This window comes from Oenanthe melanoleuca, chromosome 5 (genome assembly GCF_029582105.1).
Source record: "Oenanthe melanoleuca isolate GR-GAL-2019-014 chromosome 5, OMel1.0, whole genome shotgun sequence".
Classification (NCBI taxonomy): domain Eukaryota; kingdom Metazoa; phylum Chordata; class Aves; order Passeriformes; family Muscicapidae; genus Oenanthe; species Oenanthe melanoleuca.
This window is the reverse complement of record NC_079339.1, coordinates 24,742,453-24,755,253: the sequence shown is the minus strand read 5'-3', so window position 1 is coordinate 24,755,253 and position 12,801 is coordinate 24,742,453. Positions and strand designations below refer to the sequence as shown.

At 37.8% G+C, this 12,801-nt stretch overlaps 1 protein-coding gene across 2 annotated transcripts in view; it reads left to right on the top strand.

Moving 5' to 3' along the window:
• Positions 1 to 12,801, top strand: part of INO80 (INO80 complex ATPase subunit) — a 64,134-nt gene that overhangs the window by 28,371 nt on the left and 22,962 nt on the right. For both annotated transcript variants that reach the window (XM_056493571.1, XM_056493572.1), the window contains exons 23-26: positions 692 to 785; positions 1,799 to 1,976; positions 7,346 to 7,486; positions 12,310 to 12,535. In XM_056493571.1, the coding sequence (XP_056349546.1) occupies positions 692 to 785; positions 1,799 to 1,976; positions 7,346 to 7,486; positions 12,310 to 12,535 (639 nt within the window). The remainder of the gene's footprint in view (positions 1 to 691; positions 786 to 1,798; positions 1,977 to 7,345; positions 7,487 to 12,309; positions 12,536 to 12,801) is intronic.

Below are 12,801 nucleotides of genomic sequence, written 5' to 3'. Positions count from 1 at the left end.
ATCTGTCAATGAGCAAAAACCCCAGAAAAGCTGCTGGTATTGACAGATACAATTTATTATAGATGACTGAATATTTTTCCTACAAGAGCTAATTAGATCGCTTAGCTACTGGATTGGGAAAATCTTCAGAAGTCTAAAGCAAGAGAGATCCTGGCTGCATTACTATGCTGAAATCTGTTAGCATGGAACTCTTCAGCTAGTGTTGGGGCTATGCAATGCACATGGGTGAGCCTGCAAGGCTTTTCCCTTCCAATAGCTGCGTCTCCTTCTAACCCATTTGACTTCCTGGGTGACAGAGAGCATGTCACCTGAGGTATGCATGTTCTGATCAGCTGTCTGGAAGATAATTGTTCAAATTTGCAAATATGCACACTGCCTGTTGATTCTTAATAAGTGAAACAAATTCCTTACTGGCTGCCCTTGGGCCTAGAATGTATTTCTCTTTTTTGTTAAGTGCCCTTCTCTTGCCCACACTGAAAAATTAACTGGAATGTGGAGTCAGGCAACAGAGATTTAAACTGAATTTTCAGTATTTCTAAAAGATCTAAGTTAAATTAGGATCTTCTGTTTACTCACCTAGATTTGTCATGTATCATAGAATGTGTATCCTAAATTGAAAAAGTAAATTTAGTTTTCAGCTATGAGTGTGTATGAAATGTGTTGGCCTAACTTCAGTATTTCTGTGACCTAGGCATCAATGAAGAAAGCTGTTTTTCTTTCCTCCGGTTTATTGATGTCTCTCCAGCAGAAATGGCAAACCTTATGAATCAGGGACATTTAGCCAGGTGAGGCCAACTTTTTTTTCTCTTCTAGTAATTACAGGAAAAGTACAGATGATGTCAATCATTCCTCTCTAAACCTGTATTTTCTATGCCTCCTAGTATTATAATTTCTCTATCATTCTCTAATACTAGAACAACTTCTAGAGTGTTCCTCCAGATATAGAGCACCATTATGTAATGCAATTTTTGTGCCCCTGTCACAAGATACCCCGTGTTACAAAGAGTTGACATTGTAAACACACAAGATGGTCAAAGGACAAAAGGAGAGTTTGCTTAAGGTCACGCTGCAGGTTGCTGGCATTGTCAGGCACAAAATCCAGACTTTGGAAGGCCAGATCAGTGCAATTCTTACCAGTTGCACTTTCCACGTCTTTTTTTTTAATATGGAATGGAATTCTGAGATGTAGGCTTAGCACTGTGGATTTTTAGCATCAACTGTATTATCTTGAAAGAGGAGGTGATCTTTTAAGTTATAGTGTACTCTGTAAAGGACTCTGAGTGAGGTTAATAGTAATTCTAAGGAATTTTATACTAACAGGAGGTCTTTATTAAAAATAAACGTTCTGCTTTAGGGCTTTGTAAGTGTAGTATTTTTTTGTTCTCATTATTTTGAATTACTGTTTCTTGACTGCACTTCAGCAACGTAATTCAGATTTCTTTTGATAAATTCTGTATTCATTACACAGTTATGAATAATTTATATGTAGAGTAATTTACAGAGAAGTCGGTGCAATTTTAAACAGTAGTGGCTAACTGAGGCTTGACCATTTTAGATTAAGTGCTTCAAAGTATATCCTGATTTAATCACTTGGATTAGGTTAAGCCACCTTAGAAAAAATTGAAATTAGAATAATTTGAAGATGTCTAGCAGAAATAATTTTCTTTAAGGCAGGACCTTGTAAGCCTGATATTCTGGAAAAAAACCCATTTCTGTCAAATAGAGTTATGCTGTAAATATATTCAAGCCTTTCTTTCACAAAGCAGTGAGTAAATGCATCTCCTGTGTTTTGTTGCAGATGGTTAGCTCTTTTCCTGTCTCTGAAAGCATCATACAGGCTCCATCACATGCGTTCCTGGATGGAAACTGAAGAGGACAAAGAGCAGGGGTCGTGTTTTCTGAGGAACAGGGATTTCTTGCTTGATGTAAATTTCCCACTGTCTTTCCCTAACTTGCACAGCTGCACTTTGCTGCAGGTAAGCAACATTTCTGTGATCTGGAGACAATAGCAAATCCTCATGAGTGAGAAATGGTGAAAACCATTCTGTCCTTATAAAACAGGGAAAACAAACTTGGAAATGGAATGATGATACTGTCTACTTTTTTAGATATAGTTAGGAGACTTTAGAGTGCTGAACAGAAAAATAGTTTAACCCCTATCTCCTTCCTATTTGGTGTTACATTTCAAAACTTGCTGTAATGAATAAATCAGTTGACTCAGAAGATTTCAAAATATTATTGGAGCACCAAAGGTAGATAGAGGAGCAACAGAACTAGACTCATGATTTGTTAGGTAGAGACTATATGTTAGCTTAACAGTTTTGTAATGTTTTTTATGTGCAAAATGCTCATTTTCAGGCTGAAACTATTCTTTTCTTATCAAATGCAATTGTTGCAGCAGCTGGGGAAGACAGAGACCACCAGCCTGACAGTGTTTTATATAGCTGGTGGACAAGCATTTTCAGTGGTTCATTTCTACTATGAAGTTTGCTTCTGCTGCTCTCTGGTAGATCCAGATGTATTCAAATTACTTTGTAATGCAAGATCTTTTTTGTTAATCTTTGGCCTAGGATATGTGTGAAGATTTTACCTTTTTATGACTAAATTGCAGTTTATTTCCTGAGTTAGATTAAGGCTCCATTGATTCAGTTCACTGGGAAATAAGTTCACAGAAGTGATAGCGTGGAGTCAGGAAAGCATCTAGGGCAGTTATCAGATATGCAGTAAAAAATCTTTTCTGAAACAGTGAGATTGTGCCAAATTTCTCTAGGGAATATTGCTTCTGTTCATGACTCTGGAAGGGGAAAGGAGATAGCCAGAATTCAATTGAATAGTGTGTAGAGGAAGTTGAAACTGAAGACGCATAAGCAGTAGGAAACCAACCTTGGACTTGGTGTCATGTTTTGCAGCGTTAACAGCAAAGCCAACAAAATGAGTCCTCCTAGTTATCAAACAAAGAGCCAGCCAAGTGTCTGTGTGCCTGTTAACTCTGGCTGTGCTGGTATTTCAATAGTCTGTGTTTCCGTGTCTAGCTTGATGAAATCTCTATGCTATATGAATTTGCTTTCAGTTACTTTTTTGAGATTACAGTCAGCTGTTTCTATAGTGGCTGCAGTACTAATCTCTGAGACTGGAGTGTAGCTCTGTCCTCTTGTTGGTATGGTTAATTTGTGTGGTGTCATAAATGTGGCAGTAAAGAAGATGGTATCAGAAGTTGTGTGCTCTTAGAGAAGGTAGCATTCATTTTTACATATGTAGAAAGACAGTCTAAATCCTTACATAGCCCTTGGTTTGGTGTGTGTAAGTATCAAAATGAAAATCACTAAATTTTCTGAAGGACAGAAGATGGATTAAGATTATAGATTTTAAATATAAGATGTGGAATATGCATATGTAGGTTTTAATATTAGCAATTAAATGTAAAGCGTTTGGATAGGCTACAGACCCACCTATACCACAGTCTAGCAAGATTTAAACATGAATTTGTTTTCTGCAAATAATTTCTATTCTTTGAGGATGCCAGTACTTGTGTCCTAGGGGCTCCCAGGGCTGTTGACTGTGTGTAACTAATGACTGTTGCAACTAATATGTTCAATACAGAACACAGCCAGAGTTCTTCAGTGTGTGTAACACATTTGTGATAACCCCAGTAAATCTAAAGGAAGAATAGCCCTGCAGTTATGACAGATACTTTAAAGCTGTTTTCTAACCTGCCTATTAGACAAATTACCACCTGAAGTCACTTCAAAATAAGCTGTATTTTCAGAATTTTGTTTGCAGAGCTTGCATTTAGAACACCTTTAAAAAAAAAAAAGGGTGGTTGGGGAGTGCAAAACCTAAAGGAGAGTTGAAAAACAAGCTGCCCTTTACATGCCTGTCTTTTAGCACTCCACATTATTGTGAGTGAAAATGAACTTTTTCCTTAGTCTAAACTGGAGAAGCTTTCAATGTAACATCCCCAAGGCTTCCTCTTGAGCTTCACAAGATAGTAACATCTAGGGAGTGAGGAGGGTGAGAAGAGAGGAAAAAGGAAATGGTAAAAGTCTGGAAAGGCTTTTCTTAACTGCTCAGATCAGCATTTCCGACGTAAGAGACAAGTTATGAAAATAAGTCAGTAGAAAAAGAAACATGTTTATTTTTAATGGATATTTCTGAAATAAATAGTAGTAACATCTGTCTAAAGATAGTATTATGTTTCATCGTGTAAATACAGAAATTGCTTGCAGAGTGTGAGGTCTCTTCATTGCCCCTGCTTAACGCTTCCACACAATATGGATTAATTTGTATGCATTGAATTAAATTAATTTAAAATCTGCTCTCTTTACATGAACCCTTCTCTCCTTTCCTAATTTTATTTCCATTGAAAAATTTAGAGTGTTTATGCACTTAAGATGCTGGTAGCTGTCACCTATATCTATCTGCAGCTCTATTTGAAATATAGGAGAACCTCTTTCATTACTTATTTTGGATTGCATAGTTGTAGTAGATGTGTACATTCATGGGTTTTAACAATTTTTCTCTTTGGTTTCTGGCTCAGTTGTACCGAAGTATGTGAGCCATTTCAGAGCTGTGGCTGGTTCAGTTCTGTAACTTTACCCAGTCTTTTCCATGTGTGTGGTTGATGGGAAGCTGATGGGTTGATGGGTTTCCACTGTCCCTGTAATATCTGGTGACTGCTCCATTCATGAATACTTAACAGCTGCATATGTCAGAATTCAGAGGGATGTTTCTTACGTGATCTGCTCACAATTCCTACACAGGAATCTAGCACTCAAAGCCAGATAAATGCCCAGGTACAAATATTTTTCTCTCATTTTTTATATCCTCTTGAAGCTTTATTTGTGTTTCCTCCTAGATATTTCAATTGCCCTCAAGTCATCTTAAATAAGTCTTTGATCTTGTTTTCTGAAAGAGAATTAAGTAACAAACTTGCATAGGTTTGGAATTACAGTTTGTTAATTTCCTCTCTATCCATTTCTTGTATTCTGACTTTCCAGGAAATAATTACCTAACTCCTGTATTGACTAGGGCCACAACCAGTATGTCAGTGCTCCCTGTCGTAAGACTTCTGGGAAAGCTCTTGTGACTGTCTGCAATGATGATGATTCTTCATAAAATCAGCTGTAGTCCCAGTGTGGGGTCCAGGGGTGGGGCAGAGAGAGGCTTTGAGCTGCAGCAGTTGTTCACTCTTCCCCCTCTAACTCTTGCTGTCCTTTCTTTATTCTCAGCTGAGGAACCCTGCATCTGCTGATGCAGGCATACCCTGACACATCCTTGTATGAGCCAGCTGCAGAAAGCCTTGTATTTTCATGGCTGTTGAATTTTTAGTTTGATAGTTGTGTATCTGAATAGGCTTCTGGAGAGGAGACAAAACTAGCACAGGAAGTGGTACAAATATATCATGGGAAAGGACTCGCCCTTTTCAGCAGCAGTGTTGGTGCTCTGTTGCCACTGTTTCTGGTTCTCAGATGAGTAAGCCAGCATTCATATTCATTGTCCACAGGCATGTATTCCCAGCCCTGTGATTCCCACCCTGCTGTTTCAGCACATAGCCTGTTTTACCAGGTGGTGAAGCATGTCACAAAACTCACTTGGAGCGGAGGGACAAGGTTTTGTTTTCATCTTGATCAGCATCTTAATGAATACAGACAGCTAGGCCAACAAGAAGGGCCTCTGTGGGGTCTAGAGTAAACATGAGAAGCAGTTGTTTCTTAAGCCAGCATTACTGATTAAGAATTGTCTGCTGAGTAAGAGCCTAGTTTTGGGATCACTTCACATTATCCAGTGTGGGTCAACCTTTGACCTGTGCTTTTTAGCTCTGATGAGTTTCAGTGAAAGACTATCACCAGCTCTAGGCTCTCACCTTTTATATGTAGAGAGGGCAGTGTTCAGTCAGAGTATGAAATTTATTTTTGCCAGCTCCAACTCATATGAGTCTTGGTGGCAGCAGCCAAAAGACATGCTTAAGGACTAGGGTTGAGTGCAGGTAATGCTGGCATGCATGTACAGTCAGACTGTTTTCCTCTCTTGTCAGCAGGTTCCAGATTATATATGCTTGCCATCTGCATCTTGCCAAGGGAATGGAAATAAAAGGGCCCAGAATGCAGATCCTTAATAGGCTCCTGCTGTGGGTGTTTTCTAGCATTTTTTGACATACACAGAAATGCACATATCCAGTGTATGATGTGCTCTTCAGGGTGTCTGCTTCTATCATGTATCTGGATGTTTACAGCTTCAAATACTGGGATTTCATAAAATTGGGAGACTCTGTAAAGTAAAAGTAGCATGCAGCTTTGGTGGATTAGGAAGTGGGGCAGAAAAATACAAAAAGTTGAGATCCTTTTTACTTATTCTTAAGTGAGCTTAAATGCTGGAATTGCCAGAAGGGCACATTCTGTGGTCCTATGGCAGTGAGAGGTGGACCTCTTAATGCTTCTAAAATTATTGCTAGTTTCCTATTGTGTGCAGAATAATACTCTGCATGCTATAGGAAACAAATATAATCTAGAGCTATTGATCTCTATGAATATAGAGGAGTCAGAATAAAAGTTAAGTGGCAGAAATGGCTTCATCTATAAGCAGTTTATTTCATTGTTTCATGCAGATATTTGCAATACTAAAGGAACTGTAACTGATACAAGCAAAGAAAATCTATTTTTTTGTTATTTTTCTGTGTAGACTGAGCATCTTCAAAGAACTTTCCGTTCTTTAGACTGTACTGTCATCTGAGTGTCCCCACTTCTGAGTCAGTGTATTTTTCTGTATCAAAAGGACATTTTGGCAAATTCCAAGTTTTAAACATGCGTTTGTTCATGTGTGTAACCCTGCTAGCACTTTTAAAATCTTCAGGGTAATACTTAGAACCTTTTTGTACAGGAGAGAGGGAAAGAGCTGGAAAAGATGCAAGTCTAAAAATACCAATTCCGCCTTATTTCAATTCTTAATTTTTTTTCTCTCTGCAAGGTTTCACTTTAATTCATAATAGATAAATGAGTAGCTAGAAAACACCCTGAGGGTGAGACCTACTAGAATGTTCCTGTACTTCATTAGAAAAGCTAAGGTCAGAAGGTTCAAAGGTGGAAAAACTTGTTTCCGTATCCAGCTGGGCATCAAGACAACTATTGATGTGATCTGTTCTGATTGCAAACATTTCCAGATTTGAATGTTCTGATAATTACACAAGGATTCTTAACATATTCACTGCAGAAGATGAAGAGTTTTCCTTATTCAAAGAGAAATATGTACGGAATGTGCTTTGGCTGTGTTCCTCGTGGGTCGATACAAGATTTGAGAGGAGTATTTCTTCATAGATGTATTAACTTCTTAATTTTAATTTTGTTTTCAGAACCTGGTGTTCAGCAGCCACTGTAAAGCAGTTACTGGCTATTCAGACCATGTCATATACAGAAGGAGATCAGCTACCTCATGTGTACGATGCTGCCAGGTGACTGAGCTGCCGTCCTTCCTGTGCATAGCCAGTCCACGGGTAAGTCCAAGTTCAGTTGTAAATTATGTATTTTCCATTGTGTTTTAAACCTTGCTAGAACTGTGTCTTAGGAACAGAATGATATATGACTTTCTTTTGGTTGAGTAAAACCATTGTGAGGATATCCTTTTGTTACTGTATTCAATAGTGCGTTTTTCATAGGGGAAGTGACTGTAATGTGTGCTGAGGGGAAAAAGAAAGTTGTAAGATGCACCCAACAGGAGTCGTTCTGCGATTTCACTTTCTCTCCTAGTACCTAAAGCAATTATAGAAGATATATTAAAGTAAATTATTAATTGATATCCCAAGGGGGAGATTTACGTGTAATATGAACAGAATGAGGTGATTGTTTGGTCAACTCTGATGACAAAAGAGGGCTGGGAAGCCATGCTTTTTTGAAAAGTATGTTTGTTTTCTCTCTTATGCTCCAGAGAGGAAATACCAAATTGCAGTGTATAAGGATTACTCAAGTTGGCATTTTCTAGGTCTTTTGGATGTTAAGTGCTTCTGCATTGGGTTGTCCATCATCTATTAAATGAATTTTGAAATCATTTCCTGGGCTGCCACAAGAGATCCTCATCAGGTCTAGGACTATTGTGTTCCATTTTGTTGGATCTTGACAAAACTGGGCAAAATACAATTTTATTGCCAGCCCATACAGATGTTATATTCTTTAGTTGCTGTTGAAGTTATTGTGTAGGCCTCATTAAATCATGTGCAGTTATATTTTTGCATCTGGAGAAGGGTGGAGGGCAAGCAGGACCTCGCAGATGCAAGCTCATCACATACCTGCTGCTGCTCAAGCTGAATTTATTTGTGTCAGCAGTTCTAGGGGCTGGGAATCCAGTTGAACTGCTGGAAGTCACGTGACCTCCTTGTTACAATGTACTACCTCACTGCAGAAGGGGAGGTTATGCTGAGAGTAAATTGTGAAAACCATTTCACCTTCAGATTCCTTTAGTTTGTCCCTCTTTGTACCTAAATTCACACATGGATGAAGAATATGCTGAATTGCTCCCCTACAGCAGAAAGGGTGGAGAGGGGCTTAGAAAGCTTAGAAATTAAGGGAAAGGCAAGAAGAAATCATATCTGACATTTATTCTAGTGAATAAAAATTACTTGTTTTGGTTTGGATGCTGTATAAAAATGATTAAGTGTAGACATGGCTTTTTGTTTCTAGGAGTACAAAGACTTAATTTTATGCTTGTTAGAAACTTTTGGCAAGAAGACCAGAAAGAGCACATATGTTCCCAGAAACTATAGCTGCCTGTTGTTGTTTGACCTGTGATGAATTTTGGGAAGTTAATGGAGCAAATGATAGAAATAGGAGCGTATGTTTATGTAGCAGCTGGGGGAGGGGTAAGTCGTCTTTCTATGCAGGCAGTTTTTGTGAGTACAGACAGGTCTCAGTCATAATAAAGGTAACTTGGAGGATGGATCTTGCATTGTCATTAAGAAGCTAATTAACTAAATTTTGAGTAATACTGTTTGGTTTAATTTCAATAGATTTCTTGCACACTGGAGTATCGTATGAAACAATTTTGGTCATATCACAAACTAAGTTGTTTAATTTAGGGTGGAAATGCATTCATACATCCCTATCACTGTATTTTTGATGTATCTCTGAACCATGACTCTTACAATCAGTCAGTTTGACAATAATGTGTTGACAGAGAAGGATTTAGTACTAAGGACTGCTCTACCTTTTGTTAAACCACAAAAACAAACATGTGGGAAAAAAGTTTGAAAAAGCGTGTCATGACAGAATAAAAGAGGACAATGAATAAACTTGAATGAAAGATTTTTATTTTTTTTGTCGGTTTCTAATCTAGAAACGTGTGCCTGTATTCTTAAAAAAAAAGGAACTGGTGGTAAAGATAATCTTAGGTTGTCAGAGGTCAGTTTTGCACAAGATATGTAGGAAGATTAGTTCTTGTTAATGTAGAAATAGCACTGAGGCACAGAGAGTTTGTCTCAAGATTGTCTCCTACTAGTTCTTCCTTAGGTTGAGGTGTTACTGAAACAAGACTTGTAGAATCTTCTGATTTTGTTTGTCTTGTAAAAACCCTGGTGTACAAATCTGTGTATTCTTTTCAGTAGATATGTTTATGTGCCATAAGTGAGTCTGCTCTGTTTTGTGTGTATTGGCCATCTGTCCTAGGGATGGAAAATCTTGGTCCTTGGCAAGTTGTCTGTGCTTAAAAGAGTGTTTGTTCCAGTCTGTTCGATGTAGAAATATGAACTGAAATGTGGTGGTGAATAGTGTCTCTTAAACAACTTAAGACTGTACCATCATTTCTGGTTTATAGCAATGTTCAGGTGACAGAACTTGCTAGCATTTTGAATTTGTTGCATTTTGAAAGAGGTTTTGCCCTTCCTCACAAAGGTCAAACATATGCTTTGACTGCAGGTGGCAGTACAGGATAGCAGCAATTCTTAAGATTACCTTTTAGTGGAAATCTGTTCAAAGTCTTAACGTAGCCCCTTTCACTTCACAGTGTTTTGTGTGGTTTTGTATAAGACCCATAGACAGATTTTAAAATAGCTCTTGGCATCTTGGAAAACAATGGCTTTACCATTATTGCAAAGACTGTGTGCTTTTTTTTTTAGTTTGGTTTTTTGTTTTTGTTATTATATACTATAACTGTGTCATTAATCTGTTTAAACAATTATTTGGCCCTTGTAAAGAGAAATCTCTATGAGATTAAGATATTCCTATGAGAAGAGCACCTGTAAAACTGGTATGGGCTACAGTTCCAGCTAGGAAACCTTGCTTTAATACCTGTTACTTTGAGTTAGCTGACAAATGTTCAGAGAGGTACAGCCAACATCCTGTAATACCAGGCAGTCCTGAGGTATGGGTTGCTCTCTTTACCTTACAATTCTAAAGTGCAGTGGTGATAATTAAACTATCTATTGCTCATCATGTAGATAAGTTGTTAAAATATTTTCATTTGCATGATGCAATCTTATATATAGATTATTCTCAATATGTAGCAGTTTCATCACACCAGAGTAAGCTTGAACAAAATTTAAACCCCCTTCAAATATAGAAGTTTTTCATCTGCAATACATAGTTCTTTTATTGTGTTTAATGTTTCAGATGTCCCATTATTACCCTAATTCCCACCCCATCTCAATTCTGCAGGAAGTTCACTGCTTACTGTTCACCAAGAAAACCTATAGGCTCCTGTACTGTTTCTTCCTATGCAGCCCCACTTGCCTCTTTTAAATGGGAAAACTCTCACAAGCTTGATTTTCTGTTGTTCATTTGTTACGTTGCTTTTCATAGTCCTGTAGGGAATGTCATTGTGCACACTGTTAGGATTGGTGACAATATTTTTAACTTACATGACTATACAGAGGGATTTTTTTCATTGTACTTCTGAAATAAAAGCAACAATGACTTCTAAATTAATGGTACATTTGCTTCTTACATTGGTGAAAAAATTGTCAGGGCATTTCAAATTTCTCTGTTACTAGCCTATACTGTAAGGTTGTCTTAATAGTAAAATTTATTTTCACTTCTAGATATTTTCATATCTATTTAATTTCTCTTTTTATTTTCTATTTCTATTTGCATTTCTTACTTAAAATTTATTTTCATTTCTATTTTCATTTCTACTCATGGAAATAAATTATAGCACGTTATTCAGTCTTTAGAAAGTATGTAAAAGTTTCTATTAGCTTTTATAAACTTGGTTATAAGTAGTTTTCGTAAACACCCCAGAATGTTTTCCCAGAACAGACTTATATTCAAAGAAAGAAGTTGGTAATCTGTGGGGGTTTTTTTTGTTTGTTTGTTTGTTTGTTTGTTTTTAATTTTTGTGCTAGACAATGAATTGTTTTGCATTTATATTTGTGTTTAAGTGTTGTGATTGTGTTTACTTTAGATCATGGTATTTAACTCTTGAAGTATCTGAAGTTAAATCCAGCAGAGCAGTCTGTCCTGCTGTGTACCATGGCTCAGTTTCGCTTTTGGTTCTTGTCCTTTACTGTGGTAAGGGAGAGATAAGAGAAAGCTGCATATTTTACAAAATCCAGCCTTGTCTGCTGGAACAGAGGTTTTTCTTGAGCACCTTGCAGCCATTGGCATTCAGCTGTTTGGCTCATGTGCACCTTCCACTCTGTACAGATTTGGGTGGATGGGCCAGAAAAGGGGGAGTTAAACTAATGGAGCTGTTCCAGAACAGCTCACATGGCATGAAATCACACTTCCTGTGTTTGCAACACTGGTCTGTCCAGCTGGGTTGTATATACTGAAACAGGTAATAGGGCATAGGATTCACAGAATGCCACAAGAAAAACAGGATTATTTCTGTGGCCCACTTCATTCAAAGCAGCTGTAAAGCCCAAGAAATATGCTGGTCCTTTTTTCCCCCTTCTAGTTTATGAATCTCCCTAACTTTGAATTATTGCATGAATTTCTGTTAAGAACAATACATGTCATTTCTGCTAATAAGGTAAATACTTGATTGCAAAGGGTGAAACTGAATATAAATAAATAAATAAATCTTGGCAAAAGGAAAGGTAGAGCAAGGATATTGCTCTTTTAGTTTTGCTATCAGTTGTGTAGCAGTTGGCACAAGGCATAGTTTATCAAAAGGCAGATTTTCTATGCGTGGTTATTCTTATGGTGTTTTGTGATGTGGAGAGATATTGCATCTCTGCTTGGTTTGAGTCCAACCAAAGATTGTTCTGCTTCTGCATATTGTAATGACGTGACTTATAATATTTGTCCCATGGTAAGGTACTTGAACTGGGAATTTGGGAACAGGGAGAAATGTGAACAAGAATATTGGTTATTATTATTTTACTTGTAGGTAACAGCTGTGCCACTGGAGTTCTACTGCAATGACCGAAGTGCAGAATACGAGCGCAGGGCACTAAGGGAAGGAGGAAGTCTTGAAGCAAAGCAGTGTGTACTCCATGGATCCCCTGAGCTTGCAGCTGACTGGCTGAAGCAGTGCTCCCAGTTCTTCCCAGAGCATCCAGGAGGGCTGCTAGGGATCAGGCCTCAGAATGGCTGGTCTTTTATCAGGATACCAGGTAAGTTCCGGGGTTGTAGTGGAATGGAGATGAGATAAATAAGGATGTCTGTTATTTGGTGGCAATTTATGCTAGGTTGAGGATGGTTATGTGTTTGTTTTTCCTTCTGAGTGAAAGTTAATCCTGGTATCTTAAAATACACCATGATTTTGTATCCTCTGTCTGAAGTAAATCTTCGATGAATGCCAAAAAAATCCAATACAGGTTTTCCTAATGCTTAGAAACCTCTCTTTGCATGTCAGTCCTCCAAATGAGATAAAGAGATA